Below are 27,460 nucleotides of genomic sequence, written 5' to 3' on the forward strand. Positions count from 1 at the left end.
TGTCAAACGACTTAAGAGTGAAAAGGTGAAATATGTGTTTTCAGTGAAGAGACTTGTTTTAGATTGTGAGTGGCGATATATCCATGTGGAGATGAAATTCAAGTTCTATATGCTATCGAAACTTTTAACATTAATGGATTAACAAATAAGTTTTTCTAAAGATAGTTGTGAGGACCCTCAATATTGTAAATTCTAATCAAAATGCTGACGCATGTCAAATATGATTTTGTTAGCACTTCTTTCAACGTTGAATCACCTCTCTCGTTTTTTCCTTCACAGGGGATTGAGGCTGATTTTGCAAGGGCATATCCAAGCAATGTATGTGCTACCAAGGAACTTCACAGAAATGGACTCGGTTATGCAATTGTTTCAAAAGCAAAGATCGTTGCTCAAGAAGGGGGTAACATAATTTTATCTTGGCAAAATCAGATTGTTCTGACAAGGTACTGTGATGCATACAAAAAGAGTAAACGAAGCAACAGCGAATCAACTATGTAGTCATTAAATGCAGAATCTACGAACTGAAATTCTTAATCTGACAGTACATTACATAAGAACACAACAACTAACAAATGTGCTGACTTGATCATGTAATTCTGACTGGGTTTCTCCTAATTCACTGTATATATGGTCTTCCAGTTATCCATACATTACTGTTAGTCACTGGAACTCCCAGGAACCTCGGTACATCTTAGAACAGGGGCAAAGACTGAATAGCTTCCATAATCCGGATTTTAATGATGATTCCCTCCGTCTTTGATTTTTGCTTGGTGGAAAATTTAAGTACAACAAAGGATACCAACTATAAAATGGGAAGGGTTAATATTTTTGTGAGTTTCCTGTTCGACTATACTCAATGAGTCCTTATATTTGGTTCTGAGATTTGGCTCCTTCGAAACTCGATTGACGGGTTATGCTAGGCTAGTAGCCTGTGTTCACCGGACCTGCACTCTTTTCTAGCTTGTGTTCACACCATTCTTTACTATTAGTCACTGGAACTCCCTAGGAATCTTGGTGTATATCTTACATCAGTGGCAACTACTGACTACCTTCCATAATCCGGATTATAATAATGATTCCTTGCGTCTTTGATTTTTGCTTAGTGGAAAATTTAAATACGATGGAGGATACCAACTACAATATGGGGTTGAAGGGTTAATACTTGTGAGCGTCTCCTGTTCAACTATACTTAGTGAGTCATTATAGTTGGTTTTGAGATTTACCTCCGGAATACGATCGATGGGTTATGCTAGCCTGCTTCACCCTACCTGTACTCTTTCTAGGCTGCTTTGGCTGTTAATGGGAGTCGTCTAAAAAACATTGTTCTTGCTGGTGGAACTTCATTTTCTGTGAAAAATCGCATTGTCATATAACCTTCACATCTTACTGTTGTTTTGGGTGGCATGTATCTTTGTCATAAGACACGACATGGCTGGCATTCATCTATCTTGGTGTTAATATCTTTCTGTCTTTTCCAGGTGTAATTGATTTGAATGTCATGTTGCTGTGGATGATGAACTGGCTAACAATTCATACACGAAAGTTGACTTCATCTATGAAAGTGACGAACCTGCATTGCGAGCTAGATTTCTTGGATGGCCTCCGAGAGTCTTTTTGTGGAAAGTTCTGCCTTCCACCTATGAATTATAACCTCCCAATGGGAAGTTTTCGTAAATTAGTCAAGGTATATTGCAATTAATGATCAGTCATCCAAGGGCATTCAATGTCATTCTTACGGACCTCTAAACTCTGTTCTATCGACAAAAAAGTTGAAATGAGGGATTTCAGCCACTCGCATGAAATCTAATACTTTATATTCTTCGTCAAGCAATGTCTATTCATCTATTAAAGCTTCTATTACTTTTCATATCAATCTATCAAAGCTTGTTCGAGTTGCCAAAAAGCCTGAAGTGTTATTTCATCCGGCACATCCTGCCCTTAGGTTCAACGTTTGATGCTTGATTTTCTGCCTATTTTGTATTGAAATGCTTTCTGAATTGTTCTATAAATTTTTTTAAGAGAATACGAACACTTACGATGTGATTATCATACTAGTCTCGATAAATTTGATGCAGAGGAATGCCTTGTCCAACTCTATTACAGATCTAGATTCTATAGCAGGAGCCTGATCGCTTCGATCAGCTTCGAGAGAGAGCCAACCTCAGTCAGAGCAAGCTAATGGAATAAAAAAAAATGTTCTGACAAGTATCGTCCTGCAAAGATAAACCGGCTTCACAAAGCATTTTGTTCTGCAGAGTCATGCGCTCCTTGATATGCAGCAACTTGGTGAGATTTCATAATCCAATTGTCTATAGTTGTTAATGATTAAGATTCAGGAGGAAATGCAAATGTTCTAATTAAATCTAACAAGGAAAAGTGGCCTGCAGAATGTCTGCTTTGCTCCTTGACCTCGGTTGAAAATTTGAGAGATACAAACAGCAACATAGCTAGATGGATCCCTGAATGGACGAACACCCTTTGTTTTTTGAGGCTAGACCTTCTGTTGTTGTATGACCAAGATTGAAAAGCTTCCTATGATATCTGTTGTAGCGAGAAGGTCTCCAATGACCCCAAGCTCGGGGAATTCACTCCATTCGTGAAGTCCCATTGTCTGAGGGGACGCTTCTTTCTGGCGCCGCCCCACTATAATGAGGTCATACTCGTTTGCCATAGGCCTTATGACCAGGGCAGTGTTAGGTCCGTCATCCACCATCTCTTCTCTGTACGAAACATTCCTGCTACCAATACTACCGTTCTTGACGTCCTTTAAGACTTCAGAATTATACATCTTTTCCCAGTTGGAAATGCCTTTGTCTGAAGGGTGGGTCATGTGGACTACTTCGAGAGTGATGTTTGTACCGTTTGCCATGCGTTTTGCCAGAGTCAATGCCTCCCTGTCGTCGTTGCCTCCGAGAAAGATCATGGCCACTCGAAGCGGTGACTGAGCTGACGACACCAGCGAATTGGAGCCTCCCAAGTAACCACGGTCAACTAATATACCCACTGAGCAAGGAGCCCTCTCAAGAACACTGCTGTTCAGGATCCTCAGCTTTTTGTCGTCCGATTCCAGGGACCCGTCCTCGGACCACTTACGATGAAAGGGTAGTATTATGAGGGAGGCGAGTTTTTTAAGTGCCAACATGCATATGTCCTCATGCATCAACCTCGGCGGTGAGATCGCCGTGTAGACGTTAGCTGATACGGCGTCCCAATGGTCTTGCTCGTATTGATTGAAAGCCGCGATGATGTTCTCGGAGTACGAGTTTCTGATGAGTGTCCTCTTCTGCATCCTATGATAGATTAAGAGAGGAGAGGCTCGGCCGACCAGCTCGATGAGGTGGAGGCCATAGAGGGCGATGGTTTGTTCTTTGGTGGGGCATGTGGCATCTAATAAGTTGAGGATCGCTGCAACATTATCAGGTCGATGAACGGTGGCGACAATTCGGAGCTCGGCTTTGGGTTTCAGATGCAAGATGTTCCTCCGCTGGTAGCCTGCATATTTCCTCGAAGGGTCGTAGAAATACTTCACGCCGTATGGAGCGATGATTGCGGTCGCCAAGATGACCGCAACCATGAAAGAGTAAATGTCATTGGCCAGAATCTGCAGAGATGCGAAGAAATAGAGAAAGCAAGGACATTTAGTAAAAAGAACTACCAATGAACTCCTTTGGTGATTTTTCCTTGTTTTTTCAGTGTATGTTCAAAATGTTGATTCATTGAGAGAAGTTCTGAAAAGATCACACACCAAAAAGAGAAGTTGCTAAAAGAGTCCATGCTCATCAAATCACAGAATCCGGAGTTCCATGGACAATTGGATATAAGACGAGACATGACAATGCATTTTCACTAATAAGGAATACCTTATTGTCTCTGACAAAGCTCACTGCAACCAAGTCGACGACGCCTTTGCTGCTCATTATGAAAGCAAGGGCCAACATGTCTCGTTTAGGTATCTTCAAGACTATCGAAGGAATCATAGAGCCTATGAATTTCGCCATGACTACTATTGCAGTGACCATGCTGCTAACCTGAAGGTAGTCGCTGCTGAAATGGATCTCTGAGAAGTTTGCCTTCATCACCCTCGTGGTTACCAAAAGAGGCAAAAGCACACCCGAAGTGAAGCAATCCAACTTCTCCACTATGGAAACTCCTAATGGCGGGCCATCAGGAATGGCCAAACCCAGAATAAACGGCGCGAGGAAAGTGGAAATCCCCACCAATTGGAATATCACCGTAGAAGCAACAAAGTACAGAAATATGGCATAGACATACACATTTTTGACCGGCCTGCCTTCCGGAGTTTGTTTAATAATCCAATTCATTGCTGGCCGAATCACTTTGGTAACGAAAGCAAGGTACATGACGATACCCGCGAATTTTCCTGCAGCTTGCCCAGGGTTTCCGCCCCCAACTGCACCAATAGCCAAGGTGGTTACAATTTGCAGAAACATGCTGAGTATATCACTGATCAGCGCAGAAGACAGTCCTAACCGGCCGATTTCCGAGTTCAAGATTTTGAGGTCATCGAGAAGGCAAGCAACGATGGGAAATGGCGTTATAGACTGCAAAGCAACAAAATTAACTAGAGCCAACTTATTATCTCGAGATAGCTGCCACCGAGCACCGAGTTTTACCACACCTGACAGTCCTAGCATCAATGGCACCAACAATGATGCTACGCCAGTGTACAGGCCATTCTTCCCTGTCAGCAGAACCATGTGGAGGTCGATCTTCACGCCCGTCAAGAGAAGAAAAACTAGGTAACCGAAATGAGTAATGGCATCAACCAATTCTTGGCTCTCAATAGTGAAGAGAGACCTCACATTTTTCCCACTGAGGTAGACAAACAGATTAGGGCCGAGGATTATACCAGCCTGGTTCACAAAAACAAGATGAAGAAATCCCGCACCGTCATCAGCCGCTATCATTTCAGGGAAAGAAAAAGATTCTGCTTAATTTACGAAACAGCATGGATAAGTGGAAAAAGCATTGCATCCGTCCCTGCCATTGATGAATACAGTGAATTTCAATTGACTTCCTGGGGAACACTGCAGCGGAAAGAGAGTCCTGAATGACTTCACATGTTTAACCGCATGCGGACTTTTTATTAAGCATCCTGTTGAGAAGTCTTTCGAAAACCATAGATTTGTATAGCTTTGCCATATCCCAAACCATCAACACTTGCAATTAGAAAGCACTTCATCTAGACAATGTTCTTGCCTCAATCCGCTAATCAAGACCGGGGAAGATACCAAATCATTCTTTACGTGTGAATTTTTTCAGAGGCTACATGAAAATGAACCCCCCCATCAACCAAACCGAGAGATTGTCTTCTCCTCCACCGCCTGCTCTACCCAAGAAACAAACTCATTACCTATGCCACACAAGCAGTAAAAGGACGTCAAAATTCGAACTTACAAGAATCTGCGAGACCAACTTCGTCATTCCAATCCGCTTGAGCACGAAATGACAAGCTTCGGTGACGAGGAACACCGTAATCAGCTCCAAGTTCAGCCGAGATAACCCGTAATCCAGCGGATTGTTGGTACGATCCCGAAGGAACGTCCACACACCATCTGAATTGACTCTGGGAGGCAAGTATGGGCATATAGTGTACTCTACAGTACCATTATCAAGGATTCTGTATCTAGGAACCATCACATCAACCTGCAAAAGATGCCTTCTTTTCTCTCTTAAGCTTTCTGGGTCATGACAACGAAGAACGTTCAGCCCTTGTTTTCTGCAGTAATCTGCAGTTAACATGGCGAAACCGAGTACCCAACAAGACATATCATTCATAGTTTCTATTTTTGGACGAGAAGGTGGTTGAGGTACTAAAACTAAAACACGGTGCGAATGTATTTTTGGTGGATGCCATAGATTCTGTTACCAGATTGTCCGAGTTTTTGCTGGAATTGGACGTTAGGCTTTAGTTACAGAATTTGGGCGATACGTTTTGACTAGGTTTTCTAGGTGCTCATGGCATTTTGAGACTGCTAGTCTTAGTTGTAGGGCAAAGAAAAAATCTAATATGCTTAACAAAAATAATTTCTGAACTTTGACAAATTCATTTTTTCATTTATATTCGCCAATTTCTTCGTAAATGCTACTATTTTCCCCCCATTTTCCAGTAACAAATATATACAGTATATATACTTTTGATAGAGCCGCTTTTTGTGAAGTAAATGAGGAGTAATTCCCTTTTTAAGAGCCTATAATTTTGCAATTTGCATTGGATTCAACTATTTTTCTCACTTGAAGGTAGGGGTGTGCAAAATGGACCGCCCGGACCGAACTGAACCGGCTGATTTGGTCTGGGTCCCGGGAGTGTCGGTTTGGTTCCCGGTTCAGTTCCTGGTTCCTAAAAGTGGAATCGGTGTCTGGGCGGTTCAGTTCCTGGTTCCAAGGGAGAATCGGATCGGACCGACAAAATATACTTTTTTTATTTATTCCAAAAAAATTAGTAAAATGTGAACTAAACCCATGTACAATGCTTTTCTCTGATTGTCGCACCACAATGATTCTTCACTCATCATCGTTTCTGCCAATATATTGAGATTTGTCACTCTCTCTCATTGTAGTGGGAAAAAAATAAAAAAGTGATTGGTTCCATTGAACCGGACCGGCGGTCCGATTCGTGGTCCTAGGATCAACCGGTCCGGTCCCCAGGTCTCAAAATTGGGAACCGATCCTCCCGATCCGATTTCCGGTTCTACTATGGAACATGACCGGATCAGGAACCGATCACCCCTACTTGGAAGACAAGAATTTTTGTTATGTACATGGGGCTTTAACAAGGGTATATGAATGAACTTTGTACACAAAACTTTCTCGAGAAAAATAAATACATAATATTTTCAATCTGAGCTAGGCATCGGGAAGTATAGATTCTCGAAAATTTATATGCAAAAAATAGTAATCTGGAATTTAGGAATTCAATTAACGCATCGATTTGTTGTAACGAAGGCGTTCTACTATCAAATGTTAATAAATCAATTTATGTATGATTAGTAAATGTGCAAATGCGTCACGCGTATGCAAAAAATTTCACATTTAAAAGATTAAGCGAAACCACTTTCAACTGCACTAATCAAACATTTGAATCATCAAATATCAAAAGGAAATCATTGATAAGAAAATTAATTTACAAAAGGAAATCACTTTAAACTTCGCTAATCAAACAGTTTCTTCGCCGTCGCATCGCAGGGGAGTTTCTCTTTCCCTGTTTGCCCCTCTTCCCTTCCTCTGAAGACGCCCGCGCGGGCGCGCCCATTTCGTCATCCGGGATCTCCCGCTACACAGTCCGCACTGCGTGTTAAAAGTTCAGATTTTGAAACTGTCTGCAACTTGAATTGGATCATATCTCAGCTGGGTCAAGTGAGAAGAGAAACAAAAGATATGCTTGATGGGTACTGGTTAAAGTTCGAGTTCACCGCAGGAGAGACCCATCTCGAGATGATCTTGAAACTCTTTCTGTCATATCTAAATGAAGTCAGTTATGTTGTGCTAATATGATGGATTGTTCTCCAAAAATATGTCCGGATAGAAACGAAGAAATTTTTAGCATGGTTAGAGGATATGAATTTGCAGATGCCAATAATGTGCCTATATAGTTTTCTTATTTTGGCTATCCATGTGAATCTGTTGTGGAAGGTGATTCATTTCCCAGGAAAAAGAGATATAATGGTGGTTTTGGCCAAAGCTTGAATTTTTTCGCTCTTGATTGCAAATGGTGAATGCGCTTTCATTTTGTTTATTTTTCATTCATCACTATGTCTGCTTAAACTCTGATCTTCATTTCCTTATTCAGTTTTGCTTACCTACGTACAATATGATCACTGTCTATGCATTTGCAGCGACCATGCGATAGAGACATTGTGTTTCTGCTATTGCTGGTGGTGGACAAATATGGCAGGATTTGAAACCCAAAGAAAAATTAGAAGAATCATGTTTGTTCCTATCAGAAAAGAGAGTGCTGTTGCTTTGTTTGGCTGTGCGAGTGTTGAATTCCTTGCTTGTACAGACATATTTCAACCCGGATGAGCACTGGCAAGCTCTGGAAGTTGCACACCGTATTGCATTTGGGTAAGTTAGCCTCCATTAATTCTATAGCTGCATCTTTTATACATATGTTTTGTTGCTAGAAAAATTGTTAAAAAGGATGGACATTGAAAGTTCGATATATAAATTACCAGCTATGGACACCTGACGTGGGAATGGAAAAAGGGTATGCGAAGTTATCTGCATCCAATGATATTTAATCTTCTTTACAAAGTTCTCGCAGCACTTGGTCTTGATAAACCTCGGTTCATGGTAAATACTGGAAACTAGAACTTTTTCTATTATAAGATTGATGAATAACTCAAGCAATCAATATTCTTACCGTCATCTCTTATATATATATTTTTGGTCAAAACTGTCATCTCTTATATGCGAAGCTGCTTTTCTTGCTTTGCAGATGAGGGCTCCAAGGCTGCTCCAGTTAATATTTGCTGCAGTTGCTGATCTCTACTTATATAAACTCTCTTGCCTTCTTTTTTGGCAATTGTGTTGCTAGATGGGCGGTATCCTTGTGCTATTACGATTTGCAGCATCTGTATCGTCCCCTTCGTACTAAATTGTTGATTTGTGGAATTTTCTGCTAGAAGTTTAACAATATTGACCTTAACTTTCTGTCAGTTATTTTCTGAGTTGACAAACTGGTTTATTCTGCATTACACGGACATTGTCAAATAGTTTGGAAACTGTCCTTACAATCATGGGGCTGTATTACTGGCTGTGTTTGAAAGTTTCATCCAGTAGTGATGCCTCATTGACCAGGATATGGGGCTTGGTAGTGGCAGCATTTGCATGTGTAATTCGACCAACAAGTGCCATTATATGGATTTACGTCGGCCTTCTAGAGCTTTCTTTGGCCCTCGATAGAATGAGATTCATTTTTTTGGAGGTTCATTCTGTTGGGTGGGTAATCATGCATCTATTCTTTCTGGTATGGCTATTTGATGGCATGCAACTGTGTATGCATTTTGCACGATTGATTTATGCTTTTCTAATATACTGTATAGGGCGCTGGTGCTTGGACTGGCAACTTTACTCGATCGGCTAGTGTATGGCTCATGGGTTCTAGTACCTATGAACTTTTTCATGTTCAATTTTCTTTCTTCCAGTGGCGACTATTATGGAACCCACAAGTGGCACTGGTACTTTACTCAGGGATTCACAGTGTTGCTCTTTATGTTATTCCCCTTCTCCGTAGCTGGCATCATCATGTCCAGAAATTGGAGGTTTCTGGGCTTATTGCCTGGGTTTTAGTACTTTATAGAGTACTTGGCCACAAAGAATTTAGGTACAGGTGATCCCTTTGTAATTGCTTATATGCTATTTTGAATTCCTGCTTTTTTCCTATTTATTCTCTTTTGTAACCAGAAATGTGGACCCAGATTTGTTCTCCCTGTGCTTCCGTTAGCTTTGATGTTCTCGGGATTTTCTCTAGCTGCAATGTCGGCACACTACATTTCTGATGGCAAGACAGCAGAACCTTTGGAACATCATACTAAATGCCCCTCAAGAATGTGATGGGCCATCTGCTTCTTGCTTGCAACTAACATCTCTATGGCCTTGTACATGAGCTTAGTTCATCAGGTACTTCAGAATTTTTTCTGTCTATGATTGAAAAACTGGGATGCTTCTGCTTTCATTTGAATTTTTCTTTATCCTTTTACTTTGAATACATTGGAATGCCAGAATGGCTCTGTTAACTAAGGCCTTTTTCATATTTCATCAATAAATGTAGGTTGAAACTTTTCTTGTTGAATTACTGAGTACTTTGGTCTGCTGGACAGAGAGGATCTGAGAATGTGATGAACTTTCTATCCTTTTCCTTATGCCCTACCATTTCAACCCTTCATTGGGACCTGCCCATGCGTTTGTTGGACTGCTCACCAAGGTAATCTTTGATTGCTTCCTGTATAAAACCGATCTATCTGTCTAAGGTCTAAGTCATGGATTTGCGTTTGATTTTGCTCAACAGTGAAGAGATGGGTGTTCCAGATGAGTCAGACCATTTTAAAATGGATCCCGTAGGGTCTACTGAAGAGCTTGCAAATGATCGGTCACTACCGAGTCACGTAATTTTATTTGAATCAGAAGAAAGAGCGTTGAGGGAATTTTTGCTGTTGCATTCTTTTCTTTCAAAGAGGTGGATACTAATTTCAACTCAACACCGTCTTAATCCCAGTGCATTTTCTTTTGGTTTATATTTCTTCCTGGTTACACAAGCTATCAATGATCGCAGGTGAAGACATTCTTCCATGCTCACTTCAAGGTGGATTGTGACCTCCAATCATCAATGGTTGTCTTTGCTTTGACAGCTCAATGAGTTATGTGATCATGCATTTGTTATTCGAGTTCTCCGCAAGTTTGCCGTTGTTTTTTCACATCCTATTTTGACTTTGCTCGAGAACTTCAACTGCTTTTTTAGAGTGGGAACACTGATTAGAATGTGGCGGCAATTCGTAGGTTATGATCTTTGGCAATTCTTTACTTTTAGCATTTGTCGGCCTTTTTTAGTATTAAAAGCTGTGGAATTCAAATTAGTCTATGGGTTCACTAGAATGTGTCCTTGTGAGCTGCGGATTCCTTTTGATGTTGGTAGTGTTGGAGTTTCATGTATGACGCAGCGTTCAGTGAATAATTCAAGCAAAACCTTGCTTAGAGAGAGTAATCTCGAAATTCAATATTGATAATAATGTTCTGTTCTTCAAAACAAACCCTAAACACCCTTTTATAGGGGTTAAACCTAATTACAATAGGAAACCTAATCATAATAGGAAAGTTACTTAATCTGAATTGGAAACCTAATCATAATAGGAAAGTTAACTAATTTGAATTGGAAACCTAATCATAATAGGAAATCTAATCATAATAGGAAAGTTAATAAGCATCAAATAGCAAAATTACAAAAACGACCATTGAAATTAACTCATAAAAAAATACTAAAATAATAGAAAAAAACCATCTAATCGCATCACCGTTTCGCTTTCCGTTTGGACTTCTGTTTGTCCAATCGGTCCAGAAACGCACCACTAATAAATTCCGCATCATTCTCCTCCACTTGAAAAGAACTTGTCCTCGAGTTAAAATCAGGATCTGGATATAACGGCTCTGTGGACTCATGAAACGGTGATAAATCAGTAACATTAAAAGTGTTGGATATGTCCATGCTATGTGGAAGGTCTATAACATAAGCATTATCGTTGATCTTCTTGCTGACAGTGTAAGGCCCATACTTCTTTTGCTGCAATTTGCTATAAGATCCAACTGGTAATCGCTCTTTACGAAGAAAAATCATGACTTGATCACCTACCGCAAACACCTGCTTTCGCCTGTGCTTATCTGCTCCAGCTTTATACTTTTGATTAGCTTCCTCTAGGTTCTGTTTGACTTCATGATGCACTTCCACAATCTGTTTAGCCATATGATCCGCTGCTACACTTTTATCCGCTTGCTTAGGCAACTGTACCAAATCCAGAGTATGCTGAGGCGCCTTTGTATAAACAACAAAAAAAGGCGACTTGCCAATAGAACTATGAACTGCATTATTATAAGCAAACTCTGCTTGTGATAAAGCAACATCCTATTGCTTCGGCTTATCTCCACAAATGCTTCGAATCAAGTTTCCTGGAGTTCTATTAACCACCTTTGTTTGCCCATCAGTCTGCGGATGAGCTGTGCTATTGAAATTCAAAGATGAATCAAACAACTTCCACAAAGTCCGCCAAAAATGCCCTAGAAATTTGCTATCCCTATCTGAGGTAATAGACTTGGGCACACCATGCAAACGAATCACTTCCTTAAAGAATAATCTGGCCACACTTACTGCATCAGAAGTCTTCCTACAAGGAATGAAGTGCGCCATCTTAGAAAATCTGTCAACCACAACGAAAACAGAATCCACGCCTCTTTGTGTCCGTGGTAAACCAAGCACAAAATCCATGGACAGATCTTCCTATATATTGTCAAGAACAGGTAATGGCATATATAAACCTGTTTTATTAGATTTCCCCTTAGCAGTCTGGTAAACATAACACTTTTATACGTACCTGCTGACATCTCTACGCAACTGGGGCCAGTAAAATCGCTCCCGGACTGCAGCAATAGTTTTATCACGACCTAGATGTGCAGCTAATCCACCATCATGTAAATCACGAATTACCTTCTCTCGTAATGATGTCCGAGGAAAGCAAAGCTGATTGCCACGCATCAGATAACCATCCTGCACATAAAATTCTTGTATAGGTTGACTAGCAACACATGACTCCCAAAATTTTCCAAAGTCATCATTATCTGCATAAGTCTTTCAGCTGCTTGAACCCTAGAATTTCCTAGCTCAACGTAATCAACAAGCCAGCTCTCCTACTTAATGCATCTGCCACAACATTATGCACACCTGACTTGTGCTGTAATCTGAAAGAAAATTTTTGCAAAAATTGACACCATCGCGCATGCATATCTTTGCTAATCATCTTTTGACTATTCAGATACTTCAAAGCTTCATGATCAGAATAAAGGACGAATTCTTTCCTAATCAGATAATGCTCCCAGGTCTTCAAAGCCCTTACGACAGAATAGATTTCTTTATCATAAGTGCTCCACTTCTGTCTTGCCTCGCTAAGCTTCTCACTGAAATAGCAAATTGGTCTGCGCTCTTGAGATAAAACAACTCCTATACCAACTCCACTAGCATCACAGTCCATTTCAAAAAGTTTATCAAAATCAGGTAAGGCAAGAACATGTGCAGTACATAACTTCTCATTCAAAATAGCAAAACTATTCTCAGCTTCCTCTCCCCATAGAAATTTGCCTTTCTTCATACATTCAGTAATCGGAGCTGCGATAGTACTGAAATTCTTAATAAATCGCCGATAGAAAGTAGCCAACCCATGAAAACTCCTAACGTCAGAAACTATTTTAGGAGTCGGCCACTCTCTGATTGCTCTTACCTTCGCCTCATCTACTTCTATTCCTTCAGCAGTAATAACAAACCCTAGGAATAACAACTTATTAGTTAAAAAACTGCACTTCTTAAGATTAATATATAGCTTATTAATCTGCAAAGCTGTCAATACCTCCCTTAAGTGTAATAGATGATCCTCCTCGGTTTTACTATAAATCAGGATATCATCAAAATAAACTACAACAAATTTGTCAATAAAAAGATTTCAGAACCTGATTCATAAGCCTCATGAAAGTGCTTGGAGCACTGGAAAGTCCGAAAGGCATCACTAACCATTCGTACAACCCCTCCTTTATTTTGAAAGCTGTCTTCCACTCATCTCCGGGCCGAATTCGAATATGATGGAACCCATTCTTCAAATCTAGCTTCGAGAACCACTTAGCACCGTGCAACCTATCCAGCATGTCATCCAATCTCGGAATTGGAAACTTGTAACCCACGGTTATCTTATTAATGGCCCTGCTATCTACACACATCCTCCAACTCCCATCTTTCTTAGGAGTCAACAAAGCCGGAACAGCACATGGGCTCATGCTATTCTGAATGTGTCCCTTTCGCAACAACTCCTCCACCTTCTCTTTTAGAATCTCGCTCTCTTTAGGACTCATCCTGTAGTGCGGTAAATTAGGCAGACTAGCACAAGGAATTAAGTCTATATGGTGCTAAATATCGCGCATAGGCGGCAGCGTCATACCGCTTGCGAGAAAACTCAGACCCTTGCGGATGTGATAACGGTCAGATTGAGTGTTTTCGATGTTCTCGCATTAATGGACGGGACAAACAGCCTTTTTCAATGAGAGTGAGTGGAAAGTCCTTTCTGACTGAAGGTCCCTCATTCAACATCTCGAGAAGTCCACCTTGCGAGCGAAAATTGTCTTGATTGGTAATTACCCTCGGTGGATGTTTGGTGATGCAAACATGGCAAAATCATCATGCATGAACTTTCAAATACACATTCTGGAATAGCCTAGCTTGTCTATCCTTGATGAATGCATGCATGTTTGCGCTAATCGTCTTTGACAGCTTAGAGTTTTGATCCCCAGTGATAGGACACGAAAATGTGGGCGCTGGAGAAGTCCTCATTATCATCCCAAGAGAGATGCCCCGAAAAAGGTCGGGTATTCAACAGATGATGCATCAAATCTCCGGGTAAGAAACCCTAGGTATTTCTTCAGAATTCTTTTCAAACTACCTAGAAGGTAAATAGGGTGTTCCTTTTAAAAAGAAAAGCATCTTGACTAGCTGGTCAAGATATTTTATACGATATTCTAGAATAGCTTCAGTTGTCTATTTCTCCAATGAATGCGTATGTCTTTGCACGAAAAAACTTATCTGACAGGAGACATGCCCTTAAGAGGCAGGAACGTGCCCAGGTAAGTATATTCTACCCATGTCCGGTTCCAAAAATCCATGTACCTACGATTGTTATGGTACCTTTTGAATATTGGATTGACCCCTCTGTTCACAAACTGAATATTGGATTGACCCCTCTGTTCGCCATGTACCTACGATTGTTATGGTACCCCTCCTGAGCATGGGACTGACCTCCTCTGTTCACGTCAAATCCTCGGGCGAGGGCCCCCAGGTGCTCATCGTTTGAGTTTTTTTCAAGACCTGCTGGCGAGGACCCACCAGGCAAACCATCAAATCCTCGGGCGAGGACCCTCAGGTGCTCATCGTTTGAGTCTTTTCAAGACCTGCTGGCGAGGACCCACCAGGCAAACCAACAAATCCTCGGGCGAGGACCCTCAGGTGCTCATCGTTTGAGTCTTTTCAAGACCTGCTAGCGAGAACCCACCAGGCAAACCAACAAATCCTCGGACGAGGACCCCCAGGTGCTCATCGTTTGAGCCTTTTCAAGACCTGCTGGCGAGGACCCACCAGACAAACCATCAAATCCTCGGGCGATGACTCCCAGGTACTTTGTCAAAGCAAAATCCAGTCAAGGCGACCGAAAAAAGGTTCGGGTCCTAGACAAACGAAATCCAGTCAAGGCGACCGAAGATAGGTTCGGGTCCTAAGCAAGCGACTTCCCCAGTCAAGGAGACCGAAGAAAGGTTCGGGTCCTAGACAAAAGCAATCCCCGTCAAGGCGACCGAAGATAGGTTTGGGTCCTAGACAAACCATTTCTCCCGTCAAGGTGATCGAAGACAGGTTCGGGTCCTCGACACACAATATCAACTATCTGGAATTACTCTACCCTTCGACAAGGTAAGTAGCCCTAGGTATGTTTTATCTGCTTTAGCACGCATCATCTTATCGCATCATAAAAAATGGGACTCACGGTCTTGCCAAAAATAGCATTCATTGAGCATGCATGGGCCAAATTTAGGTGTCATTTTATCTTTGAATGCAACCTCTGCGAATGCAACCTTTGCGAGCTCACTTTCAAAGAGGGGCAGCTGTTGATACCTATTTTTAATTGCCCAAAATTAATTACACAAAATTTAGGAGTTAATTTTCTTTAATTCCTAAAATAAAAAATATTTCTATTTAAATGCATTGCATATAGAAATTAGGTACATTTTATATTAATAGGGTCTATTAGAATTAAAAAAAAAAAAATTCGAGTCGGGTCGGGTCAGGGCCGGGCCGACCCGGCCCTTTTCTTCTTTTCTTTTCCCCCCCCCCCGCGCTGGCCCAGCCCGCTTTTTCTTTTTTTCTTTTTTTCCTCCGCGCGGCTGGGCCTGGCCCGGCCCAGCCCCTTCTCATCCTTCTTCCTCCCCCGCCGAGCGTCGCTGTCGCCTCCCCTGTTTGCCCCTGTTCTGGCCGTAGGGTGACGCACGGCGGCGCCACTCTGCGCCGTCCCTATCCGGCCAGAGCAGGGCCGGGGTAGCACGCCACAGGGACTGGCCATTAAGGCCAGTCCCGTCTTCCCCATTTCCCGGTCTCCCTCTCTCTCCCCTTCTTCTTCTGCACTCACAGAGCCGGCCCCCCCTCTGCACCGGCCTAAATGGCCACGAAAGTCGCGGGCCAGAGTACGCCGGTGCAGGCCGTCGTCATGCGGATGCAACGAAGCAGGGGGCAACGTCATCGCCGGCTATATATAGCCAGAGAGAGAGAGAGAGAGAGAGAGAGAGGCCGGTCGGCCATTTTTGAGAAAAACAGAACAGAGAGAGAAGAGAGAGAATAGGGAGAGAGAGAGAGAAAACCGAGGTCACGCCGGAGCCAAAGGAGAACCAGCAGCGGTCGTCGACGCCCCCAGATCAGCCGGAAGCCCCCTGGAAGTCAGCACAAACCGGTGAGCCTTCCCGGTCGCGACATTCCCTGTTCACCCCTGTTTTTTGGCACGGTTTGGCCGGGACTCGCGTCGGCCGTGTCGCGCGATTCCCGGCCCATACCGCCTTCAGTCACGGTCTCCACTCTCTGTCGAAGGCGAGCTGCAGCTTCCGGAGCCGACCGGATCGCCGGAGGAGGTCAAAACCCCTCAGTTTTTGTTGCGCCTATCATGTGTTCGCTAAAATGCCTCAATGAGGCCGGGTAAGTTTTGCTCGCCGGCCGGCGAGTAGGTGGCCGGACGGTGAGCTTGGTGGTCGGTGAAGCTCGGTGGTGGTCTTAGGGGCCAGATTTTCGGTCGGCGCTGGTTTGGGTCGGCCGGCGATAGGCCGATTTTCGGCTTCACCGGCGTCTGCGCACGAGGGTTCGGCCTGACCCGGTTCAGCTGACCCGACCCGGGTCAACGCCCGGGGTCGGATCCGTTGACCCGGGTCAATTCGACCGACCCGGATCAGCTGATCCGACCCGGGTCAACGCCATGGGTTGGATCCGTTGACCCGGGTCGATTCGACCGATCTGGATCAACTGACCCGACCCGGGTCAACGACCGGGGTCGAATCCGTTGACCCGGATCCGCAACCCGACCCGGTTTCAAATATTATATTATTTTTTTATTTAAAAAAAATTTTTAAAAAATTTTTAAATTTTTTTTTCTTTTTCTCTTTTCGTATTTACTTTTTTTAAAAAAAAAATTTAAAAATTTAAAATAAAAATATTTAAAATTTTTAATATTTTTAAATTATGTGGTTTATCTGAATGTTTTAATTTATTGTTATATTATTATGCATGTTGTTATAATTGCATAAATTGCCATGTTTAAATTAGATAAGCCTATAGGGTTATCCAGTAGTATTTTGCATGTCATTTTTACTACTGTTTTGCTATTATTATGCATGTTTTTAATGAAAACATAATTGCATGAACTGTTATGTTTTGAATATCATCTGACTTAGTTAGGATTAGAGCCTAATGCTGCATATCTATCTTGACTGCTAATCGTTTTTGATTATGCACTCGCTTGATCACCTCATATGTTAGGAGAAAGGTTCTAAAATCAATCCAAATTGCCTGACAAATGTTTTCAGAAATGAACAGGGTAAAAAGGTACCGAAAGGGCATTAGTTATCCAACTAGTGTAACCAAGTCCCCGAACTCAGTTAATCTCTGATTCGTAGGAATAGGGTGATTCTCCCATTACCTTATTTGGGTTTCTAATCGACTCATCCCAAATCGATTAGTGGCGACTCTTTGATATAAACCACTTGCATGTTAAATACTTAAACCCTAAGTCGCGATATGGTATGGGCTTGGGAGAGCCCGAGTTAAGTCCCGAACCTAGACTTAGCACGTATCAGGCGAGCCCCCCCCTTTTTGCCTGTTTGCCAATACAAAGCGGGGAGGTCGGTCGCGACAATTATTAAGCGATAATTAGTTACTTCATCTAATATCACGATGAGGGTTTCTTCAGAGTTTTCTTGTAGCAGTCGTTCCTTTAGAGAACATATTGTTAGGCCTGCTTCGAATCCAAACCCCACAATTAGTAGTTGCCTAATATCTGCATGGATCTGTCGCATGCATGGCTGAATTGATGGGATTTGCCAATGCGCGATCCATTCTCGTAGCTGCTTGTTGATGCAAAAAGGGTATGATGGATTATTCCAAACGAGCAGATCTTAATCACGTCTTTGGGTAGACATTAACCGACACATCCTGTGTCCCACCTTTTGGGATAGTAGTGACCCCTCGTGGGGTTGAAACTTCTATGTATATAGTGCAATTGTTCTGCTCCTCCCACAAAAAAAAAAAAAAAACAAAGGAAAATGACACAAACAGTCCCTAAGCTTTGGCCCAATGTGCAATGTGGTCCCTAAACTTTTAATTTGTTTATTTAATTTGTTCAATGTCATCTCTGAACTTTTGGTACATATTCAATGTAGTCATTCTATTAATTCAAGTTCAAGGACTACATTGAAAATTTTCATATAGTTCAGGGACAATATTGAACATATACTAAAAGTCCGGGACCACATTGAACAAATTAAAAGTTCAGGGACCACATTGAACATTAGACTAAAGTTCAGGGACTACATTGAATAAATTAAAAATTCAGGGACTATATTACACATTGGGCCAAAGTTCAAAGACTATTTTTGTCATTATCCCAAAAAACAAAAATGTGTATCACCTTTGCTAATATTATTCCTGAACCTGGAGAGGCTCTTTTGGCGCGCGTGATATCATTAGAGAAAGATCAAGATCGAAGAGAGCACTCCGTGTGACCAAGAGACGACAGAGGCATGTTTTCTCAATACGAACAGTAGTAAAACTCTACGGAACATGATACCGGGGTGCGACGAGGTCGATGTCGAGACTTTATTTTAGAGAATAGCGGACCACATAGCGATGTTGAAGCTGCAAGTTCGTGCTCTTAAGAGCCTCCTAGGACTGTATGAATCTTGATATGATGCTTTCCCATCTATCCTTTTGTATTGCGGTTTGGGTTACTCCCAAGTGGTGTAAGTATCGGGGCGTATACATGCCTGTCTATTACCTTAGTTACCAAGCATCTTTCTCTTTTTATGTCGTGCGGTGTCCCATGACTTCAATAGTATCTTCATCGATCGATCGTAGGGTTTGCAGGGTATTCCATCTCTGTGCTTGTACCCTAAGGTCATAAAAAAGAGACATTGATAAGAAAAAGGATAAAAGAAACTTATTTGGGATTTCAATATTGATAATTGAGATGCTTGTTATGTATTGAAAGAGTGATTTACCAACGATTTTATTTGTTGCACGTCACAAGTGTATAGCGAAAAGATATGACTTAGCATGTGAATAATCATGTTGATTTCATTATAAGAATTGTTGACATCCAAATTTTAGCGACCCATTTAGTCATTCATTGTATAAAAAATTAGGGACTGACCCCGACCCATAAACAAAAACATTATTAATTTCTATTTGCATATTAGGAGCATTTTCATTAGATAATAATATGCCCACATAAATTGCATTTTGATTGGATTGGTGTAGGGAAGCTTTGAGCTTAATTAAATTATCTGGACTGAGCTTGCAAGAGAACAAAATCTGACCAATCCCATTGGATATATAATATGGCCAAAAATCACATGTGCATGGCATAAACTAGGAAGATTATATTCTTGTATTAAATTGGAGAGCGGGTAGGCATATTCCTTGAGAATTTCGGCAAATATGGATATGAGAGACGAAGAGATTCTAATTAGAAAATTTGTAAATTTTTTTGAATTTTATGAAGGCACAGGATTCTTGACAAGAAAAGGATTGTGGGCACGTGGTTAAATTTGGAGAGGTTCATTACCTCAAGGAATGGCAATCTGAATATATACAATCAAGAGCAAAAAATGATCAAGCAGACAAAGTATATGCACGTTCACCCACAAAAAGAAAGTTACAGTTCTATTCTTGGAGCCCAACTTCTTTACTTACAAAAAGAACACACGTTCACTAAAGGAGGAGAATAAAGTGCAGAAAACTTGCTGAGAACAGTGAAGGTCTTTCTGTCTCTCGGTCTGCTCTCCCGGCAGTTCCCCACAAGCCCCGGCGTTCCAAAAGCAGTCCTTGCGGTTTCCTACTCAGCCATAAACGGAGAATATATTGGGTGGTCCTGCACGTCATGTCAACCACACGCCTCTTTATCGTTGATCGCTACGTGTCAAGGCGGGGGTCCACGTTTCAGATTTTGAAGAATCCCTTTCTCAGTCACCTGCTCCTTTTTCACGAAGACCCCTCAACTTCATCTTCATCGTCTACACAAAACCACCATAGATCTCGAAAGCTACTAATAATAGAGGCCGAGAAATGTGGGTTATTGCAACCGTCGAGTAGTGGATCAGGGGACTTCAAAAGTAATCGGTGATGCTGGATGTGAAGAGTGGAGGAGCAACTATTGGGTAATGAAATTGTGAGTTCTAGGAGTCACGTAAAATGTATTTAACTTCTTTGTAGTCGTTGTTAACTTTGTTGGTAGTAGCTATAAATACTAGAATTGTAATCCGTACAAGGGACTGTCAATCAATCGATGAACATCAGTTGTTCAATTTTTATCTCAGTTTATTTTTACATTTCAATACACTTTAAAATGACTGGACACGATTATCTCCAGTCTCAGTACTTTTAATTTTCTCGTTGATTTGCATTGCCTATCCAAGAATCAACAGATGAGTATTCACATCCTTTGTTGATATGTTCATTGATCCACGGTCCGAAAGGTATTTCGTCTGACGCCTTTTGGCGAAGCAGTTTCGTACTCATACAAACCGGATATCCCCATCTCTCTTTGCTAATCTCCCATCTCAATGGTTCTTGAAGCCGTGATTGTGGCAGAAACAAATTATGTGCTTGACAAAAACTATATCGATATACACACACGACATTATCACGCATCCATACAAAATATTAGGGTTTTATTTCCTATAAAACTGAAGCTCATAGTTGGTAAATGAAGTGGACAGCATTAGTAGATGATTGATAGTGGTCGTCCACAGCTTGTATCGTCGATAATCATCCACCATGTCCAGCTTAATCGTTCCACGGCTCGTCGTCAATACAATGAGATAGCATGTCCCGGTCTCTTCGGCCTCTCCATCCTTATATAGCTCAGCATGCAAGTCCAATACAATGCCTATTCAAAAAGCATATTCGTTAATAAGTGATTAACGATAATGAGGAGAGATTAATTTGAGACCAAGATGGAAAAGAGAGAACGTACTTTCCTGTTTGCTTTTGAACAAATTGAGCTTCCTAAGTTGGAGAATCACCTGAAAAAGTAAGAACGAGCCATGGTAGATTCATTTGATAAGTCGCACTCAGTATTGCTCTATATATAATTTAGAGAGTTCTAACGTTCATCGATCAAAACATGAATAGTTGCCCAATCAGTTCTAACGTTAATCTATTATACGGATGCCAATTCGGTGTAAACTTTTCAATTTTGCCAATGCAGTCCTAAATTATTGTGCGAAATTTTGATGTAGTCATCCCGACCAATTGCCGCTGAAAATTACTGACTTGGCTCAAGTCATCACCGGCATCGTACATGGCACACCGACGTGGACAACTTGTGGATCGCCGCTTCATGTCTGCCATTTCTGGTGACAATTGGTTGGACGGATTATATTAGAATTTCGCACAGAGGTTTAAGGTTACATTGGAATTGGCCAAATGCGAAAGTTTAGGACTGAATTGGTGGCCGTATAACAGGCTTATGACTAATTGGGTAATTTTACCATTAAAATACGTAACCATGCACGTACATATACATATCTAGCTATACATCGTACACTGGACAATAAATTGTTCTTGAATTTAAGACGTATCTAGTTTCCTAGGTGACCATGTATGTATGCTAATATCTTGAACAAATTAATATTTACAAAAATTGTTCCCCCATGTATATCATAAACTATAATCGCCAAAAGGAATAAACACACACCTTGGCTTCGTTGTTTAGGAACAAAGAAACTGTTCTGGCCACGTACCTCCCTGTCCGAATTGATTCATAAAGTAGAAAAGCATAAGTTCTAGAGAAACAAAAATGAAAAATATGATAGTAATTAGCAAATTACACGACGATTATAGTATGATCAGTAGTAGTGTTATGCATTAGGATCCCGGAGTTTTACGAACCGTCTGGGGCTTCGATGCTGAGCTCGGTACCTTTGGCCAAGATGGAACGACACTTGTCGAAGTCGAAGTCAAAGTCGTTCTGGTCGTGGTCGATAGGAAGAACTGGTGAAGTCCCGTTCAATCTGTTTCTGCATCCGGTCCTTGCCTTGAGCGTGGCAGCTCCTCTTAATGCTGAAGAGAAAACATTCATCAAAAGCAACATATGACAGATCTCAGTTACTTGAGAAGATTATGTGGTAATAATGTGGAAATTTGCTCAGCTCATAGAAAAAGGAGGAATGAGTTTGGCTGATGAAACTAATTTTAATTCTTTTCTTATTGTTTATAAGGTGGATAGAACGTGACGCGGGACATGATAAGCTTCCAAGATTACAATTTGTTTAATTTTTCCTTGTTTCGGGATTTTAGAATTTTCAGGTAATTATTTTAGAGAGTTGAATAGTTTTATTTCCTTTTGTCTTTGAGATTGAACTAGGATTATAGGGATATTATCTATTTGGATGTAGAAATCACTAATTTAGGTTATCTAGTAAGATTTCTTAGTTACTTGTTTCTTAGTTTGAATGTTTTTGTCTATAGTTTTTTTCCATAACGCTTCATTTTTCATGTAAAGACAGCCCACTTCTTTCGATGAACTAATGAACTGAGAGAGTTTTCTTCGTTATTGCGTAAGCTTGCGTGTTTGTGAGCTGCAACTCATGTTTGCAAGGTAAAATTAGTGAAATATGAGCTTAAGTGCCGGAACACGAAGGAGATTTTTCCTTTTTTAACTCGTGTTTAAGATTTGTAGGATTTTAGAGATCTGGTATATTTCTATTTAGAAATGTTTGATTTAGAATTAATCTAGGATTCCCAACTTACTCGTTTCCTAGTTTGAACATATTAATTTTTCGTGTTTTTTTAGTTATAAATATTGCTTAATCTCTCATGCAAACCAATCTTTTATCATCACTTTTCCAGAATGAATTAAAGAGAAATTAGATTGAAAAGGAGCGCCTTACATGTAGTAGCTGCGGCGGTGAGTGTCAAGACGTCACTTGCACTGGTGCTGCTCATGGCTGATGTTATAACATTGCTAAGCTGCTCCCTCTTCGCTCCCATCGCCTCCGCCACTTGCGCGCACTGCGCCGCCACAAGGGCCGCTGCAGATGCCACTGCTGCTTCCTTCTCCGAGCTTGAGGACAAAGGCTCGCTGCTTTTCGAGCTCTCGGCAGCGATGGCAGCTAGGGCGGCTGCTACACCGGCCACCGACATCGCCGCGTGAACTTCGGTTCTTTGCAACCTCTCTTCTTCCTTCCTCTTCAGTTTCATCTCTTTCAACCACTTCTTAATTGAGATGATCTTGAATGACATCATCTTCCACGGAGCCTGTGCGAGAGGAGCATGAGATCCAATATGAAAAGTCATATTATGACAAAAACAACAATGATAGATACGCTAAGATCGGTTTTTATGAAAATCGACAAGCTAAAGTGACAAGGTGAATAGTTATCTGCGTCAACTATAATGACCCACTTGTCTAAATATCGTATTTCCACTTGCATGCTATCACTTCTTAAGTTAACTAGCCATACCAATTTCAAGGCCCGGTTCTTAGTAGATATAATTACCACAATTCATTTGAAATATCTAGCATAAGACTTTACGTTGCTAACTTGCTATACATCTGAAATGTTTCACTTACCCATTTTTTCCTGAAACAGCTGTTATAGTTTAGTTCTGGGTGCATGGCCTGTTGCATCCATATCCATGACTGTGGAAAAAGAATATGAAACAAGGGCTTTTCATTAGCACTATCAATTAGTCATTTATGTCTGAGTATAAATATATGGATAGAGTTCACTTCGTTATTTATGACTAAGCAAATGTATAACATTAGTACCTTGACGTTATTCGATTTCCATGGAGGTAAAGACTGGAAACCTGCATCATCCATGGTCACACTATTGTCCATCCTCTGCAGATTGTATAACTTAGCATCATATCTCCTCTCACCAAAATAAAACTTATACGTAATAACTCGATGATCCAACAAGTTAAAGTCGCTTTTACTCAACTCACCAGGAAATTGCTAGGAGAGCTCGTTTCTTTCTCGAGTTTCTCGATTGGGGGATCAAGGAGGACGATCGACTGGTGGTGAGGATCGTGCAATGGAGGCTGAAAAGCTTGGACTGCGAAATTGCACCATGCACTGGAGAGGAAGTCCATGGTCTCGGGATGAGCTTGAGTTGGTGCAGAGCTGAAGTTGGACTCCATGTGAATGTGATTGCTTTTCAAGAAGAAGAAGAATAAGATTAGGAGATGAGCAGAGATATGAGCAAACTCTAAGCATGGGGGGTATGCTTAAATAGATTGGTTCTTTAATCACTGTTATTATTAATCTCTGAATTTTGTATTGTGGGGCCCAACTCTGACATTACACTGTGGCCCATTTAGAGAGCGGTGGTGGTGTGTATCATCATAACCCCTAGGCCTTAATCATAGAAGACCTCGATTGATTTTTTATAACTAAATATAATGAAATTATAAGAAAAAGAGAAAGGAAATGAAAAGAAATTGTTTAAGTTTCAGGATGAAGTTCAGTGTGTTTTCCTTAATGAAATATATAAAGATTGGCAAGATAGAGCCCGTTATTATCCGTAATATTTCGTCTCTTTTCTAAGGATGAAACTTAAAGTTTGAGTTATTTTTTTGAATCTCATCGATAGATGTCCTTGGTAAGATGACTCAAATAAAAAGAAAATTAATGAAGATACTTTCTTTTGTGCCCTCATTTGTTGAGATGCTTTCGAAACTGGAAAATGAACATATGTCCAAAAAAATATGAAGAAAAAACATAACTCAAAAATCAAATCTATCAGTTTTTCAAAATATATTTAATAAGTCTTAATAAGTTCCCTAAAAGAACCCTCTATAATTTCCCATGTTAGTTTAAATGGTTTTGTAGCTCTTTTCTCTTCTAGAAAAAAAGTCGTGGACGTTAATTTAAGCACTGAATTATAAATGTCGAAAATACAAATACAAATTTGTCCGACAATCATTGAAATCGGTGGATAAATATGACTAATTTCTCATCAAACATGGAACCGCGATCTTATTGTTAGAGTTTAACAAAATAATTGGCAATATTCAAATTACCATTTATTATTTTTCCTACTCGCGGGATTGAGTAACCATTCCTTACTTACTAGGTTAAGTGAATTTTTGACTTAATTGAGTGTATTAAATAAATAATAAATAGAACAATAAAAAAAGTTTGATCTAATTATGTGTTGGATTTTCAATTGAGTTATATCAAACAGGGCTTAACATGTTGAAATGGATCTTAAAAAAAGAGATCATTAACGATCCAGACACGTGTATTTTCCATTGCCAGGGCACAATTCAACTTCGAAGTACTCATCACCAACATATGCAACTTGTACCTTTTTCCCCCCTCCATATACAACTAATCAGTGTTGTGAATGTTGTTCCAAGTATATGTCCGTGGAAGACAAAGAGGGACATTCAACAGTAAATGACAGGTTGTTTCCCATCCCCTTATGCAGATCAAAAAGCTTCTCCCAATGAAGTGGACAGAATTTAGATGTAGCAGTTGGATAAGTGTAAGGCTGGGAACTCGCAGAGCAGTCATTGCCCTACAGAGAATTGGGGGAGGCCCCCTTCTCTTTCGTGTCTCCAAATGAAAACCATATCCTCACGCTAAGGCTTTGGGAATGTTTTGGATATGAAGAGAATAACGAATGAACTTTAAGCAAGAGCTGTTCAAGGGCCACCCCAGGGAAGAACCCTAACCAAACAATCTTGTAAAAAAAGAAGGAAAAAAAAATGGAAGGAAGGTAAAGCATGAGGGGCATTATGAGCAAGCGTGCACTTGGGCCATGGAAAGCTAAAAGGTGGGAGACACACATGATTGATGTAAAAGCATTGATGAAAAAAGCAGAAGACATGTATCATTGAAGCTGAACATTCTTTAGCAGTCCCCTCAAAAGCTTGTGAATCAACAACTTGGGTCGATGATGGAGATAAATTATAGCTTTTGGTTATAAAATTCAGTAGCTAGAGCTGTTGGAGGGGGCTTCCATGAAGTTGCTCATCTTCAAAAGGGGGTTAACATTCTTTTCCTGATGGGATCGTGTTGAACTTACTATTCGAGATTTGATTAAAGTTGCGCTTATTCGAGTCATGTGGAAGCAAGCATACTTCGTATCATCAATAGTTAGTTTATGTGTGGCACCCCATGCTTTTAACAAAGTTGATCTGACATTTAAATGGAAGTTGCGGGCAAGAAAGGAATGTTCACATGTGCATCCACAGATGCTCGTATAAGCACAATGGTCGTGTCATAAATTCAATATCTTATGAGCGGGTTCCCTCTTGAATAGCAAAAGGAAAAGAGCTATGTGATTTGAAATCAAAGTCTCATTGTGGTAGATATATGAGATTGCTACATTTTTATGTAAGTCAAAGGCTCATATCTTTCGACCAAAAAAAAACACTCATATCTCACTCTTATAAGGAACAGGATCAATAAGGATTTGGCTAGCTTGATATATCAGCTAAAAATGATACGATGAACGAAACATCGAGTAAAAAATTGAGAAGATTCAACAAATAGAGTTTGCTAACCTGACAAATTCCAGATTTGGATGTGGCACGTATAGTGTTTGAAACACAAAGTCCCATACCTTAATTTATATATTTTTTTATGCCAATTGGACATACGGTTGCAGATAGAACTTCGTCACAAAAGAGTAATTGCAATCTTGTGATTGGCGCGCTATACCATAAGACACATGCAACATATCCATAAAATAGTTGTATATTGGGATGTTGAATGAGAATGGGCCATAAGTACTCCCATTCCTTGGGCTTTCGATTGCATAAAACCCAAGCTAGGGATGCCGAAATGCAAAAGGCTGTCCAGCCCAATTTTTGACATCATATACCCTAATTTATAATCTACACTTGATCTTAGCTAAAAGACCGAGAAAGGTACCCCTAACATATGTTGCTCAGTGACATAATATTGTGTCTGTCTTCCAACAAAATCGATTCGCACAAGTTTAATTATCCAAGTAAGTACTCAAATCAACAAAAATACAAGATTAATCCGTTCCGTTGAATCCCAGTAATAGAACAAATTCAAGTTCTCCAGCTTGGGATATACTAGAACTTCAAACTTGAATGACTACAAGAACATTCTTAATCAACTAGCAAAACTATACTATGTAGCAACCACAAACTTGGGAAGACTTGAAAGGTTATTTGTAAACGATTCGCGAATTGCTACATAGGTCCCAAATTATTTTTTTCAAGGATATGGTAGTACAAATTCACTTGGTTCTAGTTGACCAGGCCCTCCAAGGACTTGGTTGGGGAGAATTCAATTCAATCCAAGTGTGATCTTTTGATTGTCAGAGAGCACGAGAGCGTAATCAAAGCAAAAGAAGAGGCTCCAATCAAGGACCTTATGTCCCAACAAGCACACATGGTCAAATT

General features: G+C 40.7%; 2 protein-coding genes, 2 long non-coding RNA genes and 1 pseudogene across 4 annotated transcripts; 3 read left to right on the top strand and 2 right to left on the bottom strand.

The window, feature by feature from the left end:
* The first annotated feature begins 278 nt into the window (after window positions 1–278).
* LOC130140716 (uncharacterized) lies at window positions 279–3,022 on the top strand. The gene is made up of 5 exons (XR_008818696.1): window positions 279–400; window positions 1,479–1,684; window positions 2,104–2,286; window positions 2,551–2,697; window positions 2,882–3,022. It is a non-coding gene; the product is annotated as an uncharacterized LOC130140716 (long non-coding RNA).
* Window positions 2,280–5,807, bottom strand: LOC115677279 (cation/H(+) antiporter 4-like). The gene is made up of 3 exons (XM_056320892.1): window positions 5,419–5,807; window positions 3,861–4,874; window positions 2,280–3,601 (listed from the first exon to the last, which is right to left on the bottom strand). The coding sequence occupies exons 1-3, from the start codon at window positions 5,797–5,799 to the stop codon at window positions 2,492–2,494; spliced, it is 2,505 nt and encodes an 834-aa protein (XP_056176867.1). The 5' UTR covers window positions 5,800–5,807; the 3' UTR covers window positions 2,280–2,491.
* Window positions 5,808–8,557: 2,750 nt separating this feature from the next.
* On the top strand, window positions 8,558–9,853 carry LOC115677469 (mannosyltransferase APTG1-like; annotated as a pseudogene).
* A 42-nt stretch (window positions 9,854–9,895) lies between these two features.
* LOC130134576 (uncharacterized) lies at window positions 9,896–10,601 on the top strand. The gene is made up of 3 exons (XR_008818734.1): window positions 9,896–9,946; window positions 10,031–10,198; window positions 10,295–10,601. It is a non-coding gene; the product is annotated as an uncharacterized LOC130134576 (long non-coding RNA).
* A 10,135-nt stretch (window positions 10,602–20,736) lies between these two features.
* Window positions 20,737–24,214, bottom strand: LOC115663439 (VAN3-binding protein). Its single transcript, XM_030585432.1, has 8 exons — window positions 24,020–24,214; window positions 23,841–23,930; window positions 23,643–23,711; window positions 22,960–23,326; window positions 21,959–22,129; window positions 21,765–21,814; window positions 21,042–21,090; window positions 20,737–20,954 (listed from the first exon to the last, which is right to left on the bottom strand). Exons 1-8 carry the CDS (start codon window positions 24,212–24,214, stop codon window positions 20,737–20,739), a joined length of 1,209 nt encoding a protein of 402 aa, XP_030441292.1.
* Window positions 24,215–27,460: the final 3,246 nt, after the last annotated feature.

The sequence above is a fragment of the Syzygium oleosum genome, unplaced genomic scaffold (assembly GCF_021117445.2).
Source record: "Syzygium oleosum isolate NSW1041296 unplaced genomic scaffold, Sole_v2.1 Sole_v2.21, whole genome shotgun sequence".
Classification (NCBI taxonomy): domain Eukaryota; kingdom Viridiplantae; phylum Streptophyta; class Magnoliopsida; order Myrtales; family Myrtaceae; genus Syzygium; species Syzygium oleosum.